This window comes from Primulina eburnea, chromosome 15, assembly GCF_022965805.1.
Source record: "Primulina eburnea isolate SZY01 chromosome 15, ASM2296580v1, whole genome shotgun sequence".
Lineage (NCBI taxonomy): Eukaryota > Viridiplantae > Streptophyta > Magnoliopsida > Lamiales > Gesneriaceae > Primulina > Primulina eburnea.
The window spans coordinates 33,597,082-33,613,900 of NC_133115.1; the positions used below are offsets into that span (position 1 = coordinate 33,597,082).

General features: G+C 32.9%; 2 protein-coding genes across 2 annotated transcripts; one reads left to right on the plus strand and one right to left on the minus strand.

Moving 5' to 3' along the window:
* Nucleotides 1-3,570: 3,570 nt before the first annotated feature.
* Nucleotides 3,571-6,298, minus strand: LOC140813962 (uncharacterized). The gene is made up of 2 exons (XM_073172795.1): nucleotides 6,085-6,298; nucleotides 3,571-5,865 (listed from the first exon to the last, which is right to left on the minus strand). Exon 2 carries the CDS (start codon nucleotides 5,863-5,865, stop codon nucleotides 4,012-4,014), a length of 1,854 nt encoding a protein of 617 aa, XP_073028896.1. The 5' UTR covers nucleotides 6,085-6,298; the 3' UTR covers nucleotides 3,571-4,011.
* Nucleotides 6,299-12,895: 6,597 nt separating this feature from the next.
* On the plus strand, nucleotides 12,896-16,092 carry LOC140815308 (uncharacterized protein At5g19025-like). The gene is made up of 2 exons (XM_073174434.1): nucleotides 12,896-13,716; nucleotides 15,698-16,092. Exons 1-2 carry the CDS (start codon nucleotides 13,043-13,045, stop codon nucleotides 15,732-15,734), a joined length of 711 nt encoding a protein of 236 aa, XP_073030535.1. The 5' UTR covers nucleotides 12,896-13,042; the 3' UTR covers nucleotides 15,735-16,092.
* Nucleotides 16,093-16,819: the final 727 nt, after the last annotated feature.

The window sequence follows — 16,819 nt, forward strand, 5'->3', positions numbered from 1 at the left end:
ACGAGGAGTTGTATATTCTAACGAACAAAATAAATCGACATGGTCAATCTTAATTCGACACGATTGAAAAATAAAACAAAATCATATGTATATATTACTTCATGCATTGGTTTATTGATTTCTGAATCAGTGTAGCAAATTAATTAATTAATCATTGTTAAAAGACAATTGAATAGGTCTCTTATGAGACGGTTTCACGAATTTTTATCTGTGAGACGAGTCAACTCTATCGATATTCACATTAAAAAATAATACTCTTAACATAAAAAATAATATTTTTTTTATAGATGACCCAAATATAAGACTCGTCCCATACGAATTTTTACCAAGACAATTTACTACAAGTAATTCTAAGTCGTGATGGGCATGATTGTGAATATCCACGGGCGTACGGATGTGTGTTGTACCGAGAAATTTTATATCATGACAATTTGAAATTATCTCGTGGTTGAGTTGACCATTTAGTAAAATCATACCAAGTACCAAAAAAATACCACTTTTTATTAACAATTAATGTATATATATAGTAAAATCTACGTCCTGATTTTTTAAGAATCTTTAGTAATTTTAACACCAAATCTTGTATCTCATCGGACGTGAAAAATGGACAAAGATACCGAGGAAACAGAGAGAGTTACCGAACTGGGAGATGCTTGAAAAGTGCATCGTGTTACTCGATCACCATACCAATTTGTGCCATTAAATCACCAATAAGTTTTGGATGTTACCACTGCATGATAATGCTCTGGATTTGTTGAAACAAACTCTGCAGCAAAAAGGGTCAATATACACGTACATGTGCACGCAGAAGAAAAGGAATCTGCAAGGACAATGCATTATTGCACTTGATAGAAAAGAAATACAGATGAAAATTGATTGTGGAGATATATATATATTTTGCTTTGAATTTACACTGATATTTATACATAATGTGACCCGTCTAACATTTTTCTTCTGGTCACTCAAGGACTCAGTTGGAGCATACACAAATGATCCTAATAATTTCTTTGCATACTACCAGTCGAAGTAATGTAGAATACCAACTTTTAATTAATCCTTCAGTAGTACTCAGACTAGGTAATATCAAAAGGTAATTCTTGAACTTTTGGCTTCTTGAATTTCTAACCCATCAAATTTGAATGTATATTGCCAACATATTTTAATATTTTTTTCCACACAATCCTTTCTACTGTAAAATTATTTTGTTAGGGGTGTGAGGGTCGTGTGTGTCCCAGTCCATGTGAAGGAAGTCAGATACATACCCAAAAAAAAATATCAGAAAGATCAAGAATTGTTCTACAATAATATCTATGCAAATTATTGTGGAAATAAGGATAGCCAACTCTCATAATGTAGTATATGCACAAGTTTGACAGTAAACAAGACATTTAGATGGTCCCCTAGAGAGCACAAGAAACCAAATCTTGATCAGTACTGTTACTGCACAAAGTTTGTATCTTTCTGTTCAGGAAAAAAAAAACAGACCATAAGCTCTAGCGCCACACTTGTGGCTAGATGTCGATTTTGTGTCTCTTATTGTTAACTTCTATGGCAACTATTATTTTCTTGCCGCCCCTTTTTGGCTGTTAGCAACACTGAGAGATAGAAACTACCGAGTGGCTTGTATGCAAATCCGTATACCAAGTTAACATGACAGATATGTATACTAGTGTATTTGATAGCGGTGGAAACGAAAGATTGCGTTACACTGGTGGTGAATTTTAAAAATCTGTCCCGTTGCTGCAGTTGCTGAATACTAGAAGATATTGTTTTCATAATCTCACACTCGATGTAAAAAATATAGATATTATATGATGAGCTATAGGTTACCTTGTTACGATGTAGACTTTATTCTTGTCCTCTTCTTGGTTTTCAAATTATTCTATAAATCATGCATCTATATGAAAATTATAAATTTACTTTTGTAACCAAATTTGTTTTGGGTTTTAATCATTTAGTTGTCAATGTTTGGTTTTAATATAGTAATTTGTTTTTTTTTATTGCCAAAAGTCACTGACTTGTTCGAAAATTGTCTCTTCTACGTAGCACATTACGTAGCACTACATGTAATGAGAATTACCTGATATTACACTCACAACATAAATCTAAACAAAAACAAAATGGGAAATAAAGGAAACGACACCAGATATTTCAAAATGTGAGGAAAAAACTTGTTGTTTTCATATATTCTTGTTTAAGTGGATTTTAATATGCATCTTGTTATATTAGCCATGCAGTAGATTATTGGTTTCAAATAAGCATTCTTCGATAGATTTAGATATTACCGTTGAAAAAATGCTCTAAACAAAAAAAAAAAAAAAAAATCAAGTTAATAAATGAAAATCAAATATTCACAAGTTAAATGACTAAAACAAAAAAACAAACCAATTTAGTGGGTTAAAATTGCAATTTTCCAAGAAGGATGCTCTGCCCTGGATTCTATGGAGTAATAAAGATTAGGAATTCCTTGGACGATTCGGCCAGACTGAAAATACTCGAGCAAAATCATCTTCTGGTCGGTTTCCCGATTTGTAGTATCTGAGCAAATGCTTGCAAACATCCATGCATGAGATTTTTTGTAGCAATAACAAGCTGGACAATGTCACCATTTCCAGAATACATGGTAATCAAGGTCTGCGCAAATGGTATCTCACCCTCAAACCCAAGGTGACTGCAACACCTCCATAATGCTATTGCATCAAGTCATTAAACTAATCAGACTTGCCTCGTTTCGCCTAATGCACCTGCAAGCATCGAAGCAAAGAGCTTAAATCGTTCATGCTCGTGTGCATACTTCCCTCCCCTGCATCCATTAATAACTACATTCCAATTCACAACTCTTTAATTAGATATTGAGTGAAAAAGTTAAACAGCCTCAACCATAAAACCTTCATCGGTATATATAGGCTGTCATACTTGAAACAGCCCTCCACGAGGCAAATCAGATAGTCCATTCGTTTCACCAACTCTACAAGAACCACCCAAGGATCACAACTCTCCAAGAATACAAGTGACACTAGCATCAAATTAAAGGTTTTAAACGCGCTTGCAGACGGTTTTTAGCCGATGGTTTACTTAATTAGTGCGCACGGAACGATACTTAATTAGTGCCAACTTCTCCCAATATGTAGGAAAAGTACTTTTTAAACTAAATTTTCAATACTTCACTTTAAATTCTATTAAGTATTAACATGTGGGAAATTTACTTCCTAGAAATAATAAAATTTCCATCGGGAGTGTACATATAATGATGCAATAATTGAATGTAATCTTGGGCTCTTTCCCAACTACGACTTTCTATTATTACATTTTTTTACCATCCGGGAAGTTGGAATAATAAGATTAACTAGCATTAATCAGTCATTTTCTAACTATATCAAACGGAGGTGGCAGGACCCACATCCACTGCTAGCGATCGAGATCAACACATGATGAATTTATCAGAACAATAATGAATGGATCGACCCTGTGATGCAGTACGTAACATGCAAGTACTAGGTTATGTTATGCATGCAATCCAACCATGGGATCTCCATTTTCTTTTCTCCCACCGACAAAAACATATGCATGTATTAAATTTCATATTAATCTTTATTAAATCACTTGAGAAATTGTGACACACATCTTTCCTAAACTTTATTAACTGGACAAAGTAATAACAAACATAGAAATCGAATGTAGAAAATGAAATATATATATGGGATAACCGAAAAAGGAAATACGGGGTGTGATCAACAAAACCGACATATATATAGCAATCCCCTATTGCGTATGCTTTACATATAAGGTTTTGGATCCAAAATGGACGGAATAACTCTGCATATTTGGCCTTTTTCAGAACAGCCATCCTCTTCCTTTGAGCTAAAAAATCTAATCAATTTTATTGCACCAACCGAAGCCAATCTCAGCCAACTTCAGCATCGTCCAATACCGTCGAACCCTGCCAGCATGTTTTCACGTATCACGACAACAAATTTGCATGTGCCTACTCTTTGTAATTGGTTGCCACTCTTACGCGACGCAAAGAGCGTTGATCAGCACATGACTGAGCATGAGGTCGACAAAGTATTGGTGGCCAATCTGGCCATCCCTCCACTTCGCTTTCAATGGGGCACGCCCGTAGTGCACCCCATCATTGCACCGGTTGTCGTAGTGCCACGGGTAAGTCATGTCAAAATGGTCGATTACTCGATCAAGAATTTTATATTTCCTTAACTTATCCAATACCACCCCATTGTAAGCCTCCATTTTACTAGGATTAAATGCCATACTTCTAGCATATCCACCAGTTGTCACCGTTGTCCTGTATATAATTTCAGGCGGCACCAGCCCTCGTTTCCGCACTCCCTCCATTACCTCGGCCCAAAATGCAGCCGCATAATCAGCCCCCTTGATGAAATTCCTAAGATTAGACCAATACACACCGTCATGTAAACCTGAATTCATGATCATGGTGTCCGGAACTACATCTTCAGAAAAGTACCCCTTCAGTTTTTCTCGGTACTCCTCGTTGATTAAGGAATTTAAGCCTTGATAGTTACCGGTATGGTTATGATGACCGTTGAAAATACTGGTGAATCGGACCATTTGGGATGGATTTCTTGGATTGGAAATATTCATATCAAATAATCTTGGAACGGTAGGAATATCTTGCACATCTAAAATGAAGTGAAGGATATTACGTATCGTGTCACAATGATTCGAGTCACCCCACCAGAAAATCCAGCGTTTGTTTAGACAATTCCATGCTTCACCGCTTCTAAACAACTTGAAAGAACAATGTGACGAATATATCCAACCATTACTCTCCAATGCTCCCAATGGACCATCACACCAAGGATGCTGGCATGGAAAACTTGGTTCCTGGCATCTATACCGGCCATCCCTGCTAATTGGGCAGCTAACGTTCCTGGCATGTCGAGTCCATCGACCAGACCAAACATCCGTCGTGTAATCTTTCTTCTGGCACTGGCTTATTTCCGGCAGCTGGGACGTGGATCTAAGGAATCTGATCGGAACTGCACGAAGAACCTTATCAAATACAAATCTTGGAGGTGAAGACTTCAATCCTTCATAATGCCTAAACAATAGGATAATAGTTAGATTGTAATCCCCTGAAAAATCAGGATGGACTTGAAGGGAAAATGTATATGTTCCATTTCCATTATCCTTCACCGGAGGCCTAGCCTTCCATGTTTCACCAGAGAGGTCAATTTCAAAATAATCACCACCGGAACAAAGTGGCTTCCCTGAATCATCTATTGACTGGAAAACGAACTCATGTATGTCTCCAGTTGATAACTCAAAACTTTCAAAACCGTCCAAATTAAAAATCTTAATATCCACTGCTCTTGAGTCCTTACATGGCTCACCCCCTGGAGCTAACCACTTAGCAAGAAGATTGGATGAATAATTTGCTTCCAATTCAGCGGAAACCCAAGGTATAATCCTAGGAGATAAGGGGGTACTCACAACTTTGTCCTCCATGGAATTGGACAAATTTGCTGAAGTTTGTGGGGTATAACTAGAGAAATTCGGTTGGTTTCTTGACAATATAAGTGACTCCGAAGAAATATCAGGTTCAAGATGTTTCTGTTCTTGTGCTGAACTTTGGTGGGTGATGTTCAAATCAATCTGAAAAAGATTTTTCGAGCTAAAATCTTCATGGGACTGAGACAAGTTTTCAGAGTCGTTAACTGTCAACACAAGCAGATCCTTCTGCAAAGAGCTACTCATATTCAAGCCATCAATCCCCCAAACTATCAAGATACCAAGAAACACTCCGACCGTCAAAATCTTGAACCACCAATGAATAATGGGGCTTTGCCTCAAAACTAATGAAAAGTTTGCTGCTTTCTCCCGCATCTGAGAAGAAAGCATTCAAACAAAAAGCCAAATATTACAAACCTGTAAAAAAAATCTAACAAAAATTTTTACAAAAGCAAACCCATAAAATTCTTCGTAATAACAAAAGAAAAGGAACCTTTTCGTTGCAAATAGATTAGACACATGCTTCAACAAATATTCCGTAAACCGACGGTGTTTTCTTGAATAAATAAAAGAATGTTCCAACACAAAACTTACCGCACGCGTTTTTCTTCAATATCTTGAAAAAAAATCCAAGTTCTTCTTCAAGTCCTTCTCAAGTGGACATGAACTACCTTTCCCTCGTAAGCCAAAAAAATATTTGTGTAATATTTACAATATAGGCCTAGGTCTTAGAACTTTGCAGTCGAACAAAGCTAGAAGAGATTGGGAAAGAAGAGAGTCCCAGCCATCTACGACTGCAATAATAAATTAATAATAATATATAATAATAAATTACAATATAGGGAACAAAAAGAGAATGAAAGCTGGAAGCAGTGGTCTAATTTCAACGAGCTTAGTTTTTCTTGGAGTTTCCAGTGAAATTACAATGAGGTCCTCTAGAATTTTTTAAACACCGACAGTGGATCGGGGAAGTTGAGTAATGATTGATAAGGGTATTGTCGTATTTTCGTTATCAGGTATGCATGGCAGCCGCAGGACATGGTGCCACATGCTCATAGATATAACTTTTTTTATTTACCATCATCTCCGTTATTATTATATTATATTTTATTTTATATTATATAAATAATTATAAAATATTTCTCTAAAAAATTATTTAGGAATTTTTAAATATTTATTAAGTACATTATTTCTCGGAGTTCTTCTGTTATACTAATGACCTTAGTCTAAATAATTATTCACATATAATATAAACTCAATTTCTTGTCATCATCCTCTTCTTCTTTATCAAATTATAACCGGAACAATAAACAATATCAAATTCGATTGAAAATTACAATTCTTGTAAAGTTAATTTTATGATACAGATCTCTTATTTTTATTATTTGTAGAGTGAGTCTAATGTGAGACCGTCTCATGCATCTTAATCTGTGAGACGGGTCAATCATATTAATATTCAAAATAAAAAGTAATACTTTTAGCATAAAAAGTAATATTTTTTCATGGATGACCCAAATAAGATATTGTATCATAAATACAACCGGTGAGACCGTCTCACACAAGTTTTTGTCTTATTTGTTTTAGATATGCTCCGAATTACAAATTTTTTTTTGAATATAAAAATACAATAATTAATAATTTATAATATTAAATGTGTGATTGTGATGTTTTTAACTATAAATCCCGGACAGATTACCTAGGAATTGGCCATAGGATTAAATATAAAATAGTAAAGAATGGAGCAAATTTCAAAGATTTGTTTGGATGTCACCGCCCTATTAGTGTCTATTTTGACAGATTTTTCCTGGTATTTGGTCCGACTAGAAAACAAAGGTCAAACATTCTCTTTGAGGAATTTACCCAATTTTTTTTTTATTTGTAAGAAAGTTGTTACCTAACAAAATTAAACCATATGTCATTATGTTACTCCATTAGATGGAATAAATAATAAATAAGAATTTTCAAGTTTATGATTTAAATTTTTTTTATTCTTTAGAATACTTGTACATTTTTTAGATTTATTTATAAAATCCGAAATCCTCGATTTAAGATTTTATATATTATTCTTATAATCAATATGATGTTTCAAGATGCTCATAAATTAGGGTTATTAAAAGTCCAATGATACATCCTCATACTCACGGGAAATTTAGGGTCCGATTCCAACGAATGTCACTAGTCCAGACGCAGGTTTTGAATGGTCATGAGCCTGAAATCACAAAAAAGACTGTTAAGAGGGGGGCCAGGAGGGTGTCCCGGCGTAGCCCCTCCGACGTTCAAGTCAGTGACTGAGGATATATGGGAGAGCAGTTAAGGGTGCTGCTGAAAACAATATAGTGAATTTTTAATCATACGCTCAAACCTGATATTTATAGGAGAATAACTGGGCTTGTTATGGGCCATTCACCTGCGGGCCTTAGATATGGGACGGAATTTTGGGCCGGATCTTGATGCCTGCGGGCCTTAGATATGAGCCGGAATTTTGAGCTGGATCTTGATGGATTCATCCTGAGATAGCACATCCTATTTTCAAATCAAAATGCAACCCAAGTTCTCGTTGATTACATCCTCGACAAAAAAAGTTAACGTGGATGAATCCAACATTATATTAAAATATATTAAATTACCCACCATACTTTTTGACATATTGAGATGGTACTTATAATTAAAAAATTATGTCAACAATATATGTAATCACGTCAACAAATTTTTTAGGGTCATTTACCACTCCAATAAAAAATAACTATAATAGAACATAGATGTAAATTAATGAACTAAAATCCAAGGTTCTAAAAAATGTGAAGTGTCCCAAAGCGTGAATGTCGAGCTCCAACTTTTTCAAGCTTAGGCAAGATTAGTACATACTTAAGAGTAAAAAAACGTTTTTTATTTTTAGCGTAATTGTAATTATCTCAAATTAATAAATAAATAAAATAATACATAAATATGATAAATTTAAGTCTTATGCATTAATTCTCATATGTATAAAAGTAAATATCAAAATTACAATATTTATTTATTTTTGTAACTAGACCACATTAAAAAATGTTAAATATTTGTCAAATCATTATCAGACATGCTTAATTATAATTAAAATTTAAAAATAAACATCTAAATTATAAACATAATTTATTATTTTAAAATAAAAAAACATATCTTCAAAATAAAAAAAAAATTAAAAATAAATAGTTGAGGTTAATTGTACTTAAACACACTTAATTAATATCTTAGTTACGCTTAATTTGTTCAAACTACAGTTTGTCTAACTTCAAGTTTAAACACGTGTAAACAGAAATTAAGCATACGTTTTAGAACATTGCTAAAATCATAAAATGATTGACAATAATAATAATAATAATAAGCTTTAAAACAATCCGTTGGTAGGAAAATGAGTTAAATGAGAGGGTACACGTTTCCAGTTTATGGCCAACTAAAAATGTATGATGAATTTTTACAATTTTATATGGCAATGTCACATATATTTTTTTTATTATTTTTATGACGATAAAACTTTTACTCTATATTTTTAATATAAATTTGATAAATCTGATATTAACATACTATTGGTGAGATAAATTGCATTAGAAAAATTATGTGCAACAGATTCGTTCGAAAAAACATTGATTGAATATGAAATTTATGATAACTGAATTAGTATTCACACACTTAACCAGCTCGGACACGACAAAAATAACATACTTATATAGAAAACATAGACACATGCATATACAAGTATACACATCTCATATTTACCAAAATTATCGAATTTTTAATAGAATATACGATATAAAATGTATATTAATATACTAATTCACTATTTGATTTAAAAAAAAATTATTACAATCGTTGTCGTATCATTATTTATTTACAGAATGTGTTTAAACGTCTTTTTTTAGTGGTTAAAGTTACTTTAAGTTATTTTTAATATAGCATGTCCTTTTTCTTTTGGAACAACAACGGATCACCCAACTTCTTAATTAAGATGTAGTTGGAATTCACAGATTTTTCAAACAAAGTTGACCACAATTTCCCGGTTACTAATTTTTATTTGAATCAAGAAAACGACATTCGAATGATTATTTTTAGCAATTAGACTCAAATGCACTCCACAAAATTAATATCATATGGTTCGACTCATTCGAATCCAATTTTAGGATTTGTGATACATTTCACCATTTATTTATAAAGTTTCTTTTGAATATAATATGTTGGATCAATTTTATTTAATTGGGTTTATATGTGAATAAATATGATTGTCTGTTGTCGTTTAAGTTAAATCCAAAATAAAATGATCGACTAATATTTCGGATTATTAGACTTTAATGTATTTAAAGGTTGTTGCTTTTAATGTATAGAGACATAAATGTCATTTTTTTAAATGATGAGCTAACATAAAAATATCAGAAGATAGTGATAGGCATTATCTATATATGAGTCATGATCCTAGGTCGCGTCCAATCATGTTTCTTATTCTCTCATTGAAAAAATAGTTGTGGAGAGGAAACTAAAGGTTATTTCAAAGAAATAACGCGTAGATCTGAAACATAAAAAATGTTCTATAAAATTCAAGATTATGACTTCATGCATGTTTCTATATAAGTTTTTAATCAAATTTTTATTGATTTAACATGATATATTTTTTAATTTATATGGATTTTCCTTAACATAATAATTGTGCATGTAATGATTACATATGAATATTGAACAATAAACCAATCCAATACAAAACAAAATATTAATAAAACCAGTGATTTTGGGCCTCAATCCTCGAAGAAACCGACCAGTCCAATAAAAACAGCTATGTATTTATTTTTAATTTTGGTAAAAATTTATATTAATTACAAATTATATTATTTATTTTTTACATAAAAATGAAAAAAAGTATAATCTTCTAAATTGATGATCGGAAAAAGGGTAGAAATGTAATATTATACATCTTAATATTAACTAATCATTTAATCTTATGAATCACTCTTGGATAAACGACTCTTAAAAAAGTGAATCATTGAATGATAATTAAAGATGCATTTTTTTTTTATCTGTTTTAAAAATAAACTAATTTTCTAATCTCTACTTTTCACACATTTATTTGTAGTAACTAAAAAAGTTCGATAAACGTGACACGTGTATACGTTTAGTTCGATTCTGTTTGTTTACACTCCTAATTTCTATTAATAACTTCGGTAATTATTTAGATTTTTGAAAATTATATAAAAAATAATAATAATAACTATCGATTTGGTGACCGCAAGTCCAACCGTCGGAATTTTCTCTCATCAATCCAAACTCCGATGGATAAATTGGGTCTTCCCAAATATCATGGGCTTTCTGACTGCTCAAAATGTTGGATCCTTAGTAATGTTGGGCATGGGCTCGCTATTCACTTTTATATTATATTTAAGCTATGGAAATTATAGGAATATACTAATATTATGTTTATTTGTTTTTTTATATACCTTGTACTAATTCGTAAAGATAATTAATATTTACTTAATTTAGCCTTTAAAATGTTATGATTTTTAAAAAATAAAAGATGTATTCACTATTCACTTTTATCTACTCATAGTATTAATTCTATAATAAGTCGGTGTCTTGTGAGACAGATCGATTCGATATGTATTTAGAGTTAAATTAATATTTTTGGACTAAAAAAAATATTTTCATGAGTTGAGTCGGATATGATATTCGTCTTACAAAATTGACTCGTTAGATGCATTTAAAGTATAACACACGTATTAATCAAGCAATGTATTTTTAAATTTTTAATTTGGCGTCTGACACAAAGTCCTGTAGTCGCGCTCGGAGTGAATATATATTATATATGTTAACTATTTATTAGAAGTAGAGGTGATATATACTGTATTGAAAAATATATCATATAAAAGATTATGATATAAATATATATATATATATATGTATATATATATATATATTGATAATGTATCGAACATTTGGTATATTGAGGTTTGGTGTACCAAAATTTTCGACATATTTAATCAGCATATTAATTATATCCAAATTTTGTGGTATATCGAGATTTTGGTACAGTATCGATCTATCTTGTTTTATACCAAAAATATCTCACATTTTTTAAAATTTATAACTTTATCATTTAAAACTATTATAAGTATTGTTTCGGTATTTTGGTAATATTCCAAATTTCATATCGTTATCGTACTGAAAATTTTGATATTGTTATTATACCGTATCGAAATATTCAGAATATTGAAAATTTCGATAAATTCAGTATTTTTCGATTTAATCACCTCGATATATGGAAACTTTTGATATTTTTTCCACCCTAATTATGTTACATAAAATACGTACCAAATTTTATGATCAGTTACTGTGATTGCCCAACAACATATATTTTTGTAACGATTTTATAAAAAAAATCCGTGAGACTCGAATTTTGTGTTTCGTAATAGCATAATCCATCACATTTTCTTACTTCTGCTTGGGGCTTGGGCTGGACAATGTGTGCATATTTTCTGACTCTCTGATAGCGGTTAAGGCGGTGAGGGAAGAGAATTACGATCTAAGTCACAGTGGCGGAGTGGCTTCCGAAGTTAGAACGATGCTTGAGGATGAATCATTCCTTTCGATACAACATATGAGACGTACGGCTAATAACGTCGTTCATGATCTAGCTCAACGAGTTTTAGTTTCTTCTTTGTTATTTGAATGGACCGACGGCATTCTTCCGTTGTGGCTCATTAATATTGTAACCCGAGACTTGTCGGTTATTTGAATTATGGAAATATTTCTTTTAAAAAAAAATCCTTCACATTTAATTTACATGTAACATTTGCATTTATATTATGGAATGCATTAAATGCCATACATCAATTCTTCGTGCGTTTTATTAAATCATATGACCTGTAGGTTGTTCATGTCTATGTTTGATGTGAATAAAAAGGGATATTTTAAAAAATGACTCTCATCAAATATTACACCCAAATAAAAATTATCACCGCATCACATTTCTATGTTTTAGATTTATAGTTAATTTTTACGCATGCAAACAATGGCGAAGTCAGAAATATAATTCTATTCAGGCTGTAATTTTAAACTCTAGAATCTTTTAATATTTTAAATTGATCTATCAGAACTAATATCATATTATTCCAAAATTATACAAAATTTACATATATTTTTTTTTAAAAAATATGACCACTCGGGTATGTGACTCCGCCGCTGCATTCAATGCTTGTCCTGAAACCTATATAATCAATCATTATTAATACCTTAATATTAATGTTAATTCAAATATGTAATCCTTTTTTTTTCAAAACGTCACAGAATTGAATGGAAGGTACACTGTAAGATCAAACAAAATATTATGTATTTAAATTGCATGCACTGTGTAATAAATACGACGTATATGTGTGTGTGTGTGTGTGTGTGGATGGATATGGTGCAGCCCCTTTAACTTGCGCACACCCAATAGGCTGCTAATTTGTGCACCTCCACTCGCTCCACCTGAAAAAGAAGGAATACACCCCCCGGCCACTTCCCATTTCCGCCGCCCCTGGACCTGTTTTTCACTAACATGCGCCATCACCTCCTCAACTCCACCATTATGCCTCCTTCCTCCTCCCTGAAAAGACCCACCTCCCCCAATCCCCACCCACAACCACACCTCAGTTCACCGAACTGCCCTCCCCTCTGCAGACACTCTCCCTCCGCCACCCTCGACATCCTCATCTTCATCCTCGTGATTTTCTCCGGCGCTTTTCTAATCATCTCTTATTTTTCTTATATTTTCCAATCACTGTCACTTATCCTCCCCCCTTTGCCCACTATAATTTCACACTTCCGTTACCATCTAACCTCCAACCCGCAATCCCAATTAGTTTTTTTCGCATTGTTTCTGCTATCTTTTGTTATTTTTGTTGTTTTATTTGAGATCTGTTGTGGGCACAGATCAAGAAAATGTGGAAAGATTGGCTGTAAAGGGTTGAAGAAGGCGATGGAATTTGATTTGCAGCTGCAAGGCGAGGACTTGTTGCGGATGGGAAACGGGAATAAGGCAGTTAAAGAGGTTAATGAATTGCCCTGGAAAGGGGGCACCGGGGATAACCCTGATTATGAGTGTTTGCGTGCTGAATTGAGGAAGATGGCCCCGCCTAACGGGCGAGCTGTGCTGTTTTTTCGCGCAAAATGTGGGTGTCCGGTTGCTAAACTCGAGGGATGGGGTCCTAAGCGTGGGCGGAGACACAAGAAGTGAGTGGAATCTTTGTTGTGTTGAATTTTTTATTGGAATAAGAATGGATATTTTTTTCTAGACTGTGGCTTTGTTTGATTGTGATATTGACAAAGCAACTCAAATGGGAAATTGTGTATTTTGGATTGATTTTATCAACATGTCAGGATTATTGATTTTGGTATAAGGATGTAGGTTGTTATTGATTGTATTTTGTTCATTTGTTAGAGTCTTGGGTCATCAAACTTGTGAATTACATGCACTCTAGTAATTTTTTGTAGTTAAGCCATTGTGATCAAAGATACCCAAATATATAGATGATCTTTGTCCGTTGTCTCCTGCCCTTTGGACTTTACAGGTTTAGCAATGGTACAGTTATTTATGCTAAAATGATGCCTGTTCTGTTATGACTATGATAAGGATAGGAAATTTTTGTTCCTCTCAGCAAATTGTCTCCTGTTGAGATGTAGAGATAGGGAGTTTGTATGAGATGCTTGATGCCTGTCATTTTGGGGAGGAAAATATGGGAATGACACAGCAGTTGCATTTTTCCAGTATATAATAAAATTGACTGTATTAGACTTTAGGCTGCTACCGAATCTTGTTAAGTCGAGAAAACAACCTGCAAAAGATCTCTAGGGCCTAGGCTGTGCTGCACTAGTGCATATCTTGATCAACTCGCTCATTTTGATTTTATTTTTTTCGTGCTACAATAGGATTGTTATTTTGATTGATGGAGCCCATTCCTATTGTGTAACATTTGCTGCATGGAAGTATCTGGCAATTAATTTATGGAGCATTCTTCAGTGATTTAGTTTGCCACAAGGTTGAATTTGATTTTTGGTAAAATGAGATTTCTAATATGTATAAACATGTATGGTGGATGAAAACTGTGAAAGATTATGTTAATTTTACTTTTTAGTGATTTGATGTCAAAGACATTATATAGTCCGTCCATTCTTACTTCAGAGAAGCCCAAGTATTCTATTCTTAATTTCTTGTTTATGAGAAGCCTGAGGATTCCTTACTTAATTTCTTGTTTCATTCATTATATTATTCTGTGCCAGAATCGTATGTTGGATTGCTCCTTAGGCTTCGCTGTTAGTATTGTGTTGGAGTTTCTTTAAATGATAATGGGTATGGTTGCAAGCTTGTGTTGGAGTACGGATTTAACTATTTAAGTCTGTAGGAAATATTGTCTTTTGAGGTGTATGTCTGTGAGTCTATTTTCTGTTTCATGATGGTATGCTTCCACCATGTCGTCATTTATAAAATTTATGGTTGTTTCAATTCTATGATACAAACTTTCATATTTTTTGTTTGTCTTTGATTTGGTAACGGTATTACGTCATATCTTGGACTCGGGACGTGACACTCTTCTTCTTCTATTTATGTAGGACGCATATTCTAATGTTGAATGAAAGAGCTTTATATTTGTCTAATAACATTGTTCCATGTGATTCACATTTCCTTCTTCTACTTGGTTTATGTGTATAGTTGCCCACGTAACTGCCTTTGTTTGAACTTGAATATATTGAAACTATCTCAAAGGAATCTTCCTCAATTTCATTTGGTGGACACTACCTTAACTAAATGCACTCGTTCACTCTTTATCTGTGGTTTCTTTAGAGGTTTTAACCATAGATTCATGCTAGCATATTCTCCTCAGCGTCATTTTCATATTTTTAGACTTTATACAAAAAGCAGAAAGATTGAGGATCAAAATAAAGAATGGGGAGATGAAAAGTGCTTTGGTAGTCAATCAAAAGTGGCATTACGTTGGTTCAAACGAAAAAAAAGTAGCATTACGTTCACGTACCGTGCATTTTCAGTTGTCTTGCACGTGCTCTTATGTGGTTCTATTCTATCATTTGTTTTCTTCATAAATGTGCATAATATGTCATTGGGCACTCATATTTGATTTTCCTGCTTGTCAATTATTTCAAATTTCGTTTTTCCCTGCTGTCTTATACTTAACCTGTATTATCTGATGTATTTCAGAAGTCTGGTTCTTGCTGGTGGAGGAGATCATCACTGACCGTGGTGCGCATTCCTTTGGGACTCATCAACAGTTCCTTCTGTAGTAACTTGTTTCGTATTCATTCTGAATGATTGCATTGTTAGGAACAATTTTCTTTCAATATTGCACCACCATGACTCTTGCATTTATCCACATTGGGGAACTGATATCTTCTCTATACCGAACTAAGTGGGAATAAATAAAAGAAATTAGTTCAATAGAAATCTAAATTTTTATTAATCTTTTGTAATATACATAGCTAATGCTTATTAATACCTTGCCGTTACCGTTGATCTTCATACTTTAAGGATTGGGAACACAGTCCACATGTTATTGCACAAATATTACCAAGAATTTCAATAGGAAATTTGTTTTAGTGTGATTTGTGTGCATGTTATGTACTTCAGGAGAATATTGCACATGATAGCTTTGCAAATATCAGTTATACGCATATCATCTACGCCTTTAGGATGTTATTTTCTGGCATTCACAATTTCATGATTTATTTTATGAGTAGGTCTCATCTAAGACGGTCTTCGGGTCGACCAGATCTATACCTAGAATGAAAAGTAATATTTTTTATACAAGAGTTGGATCGGATATGAGATTCATGTTACAAAATTTATCCTTGAGACATTTTGACAAGAGATTTTGTGTATTTTCGTTGAGTAAGTATGTGAAATTTTTATTAAGTCATTTAATAAGACCTATAATGTAATTTTTTTTATAACCCAATATCGGTTTAAAGGTGTATTATTCTAAAAACACTTTAAAATATTTATAAATCTTCATCATTACTTAAATAAAAATCAAAACATTGCCAAAACTCGAATTTAATCGACAATTTTGTGAGATTTCCATATTTAATACCTTGGTTGCATGATTATGTAGACATCACTTTTTAAAATGGTTAAAATTTAATAATTTAAATCTAATTTTTTTTTAAAATAAAATAAAAATTGTCGTGTATTTTACAAGTTACAACGGACTCTAATCTCCAAACACTTTTGAGGAACAGCTCCATGAAAGCCGAATCCTTACAGTGTGTTTGGCAACCAGGATTTGAGAGAATTTTGTGGGATTTGGAATTGGATTTGGAAATT

What these genes read in the sequence shown, in the direction of transcription:
- LOC140813962 (XM_073172795.1), bottom strand. Translation starts at nt 5,865, where the DNA reads ATGCGGGAGAAAGCAGCAAACTTTTCATTAGTTTTGAGGCAAAGCCCC.
- LOC140815308 (XM_073174434.1), top strand. Translation starts at nt 13,043, where the DNA reads ATGCGCCATCACCTCCTCAACTCCACCATTATGCCTCCTTCCTCCTCC. An exon ending in CGTGGGCGGAGACACAAGAA is followed by an intron (nt 13,717 to 15,697) that starts GTGAGTGGAATC and finishes GATGTATTTCAG; the next exon opens with AAGTCTGGTTCTTGCTGGTG.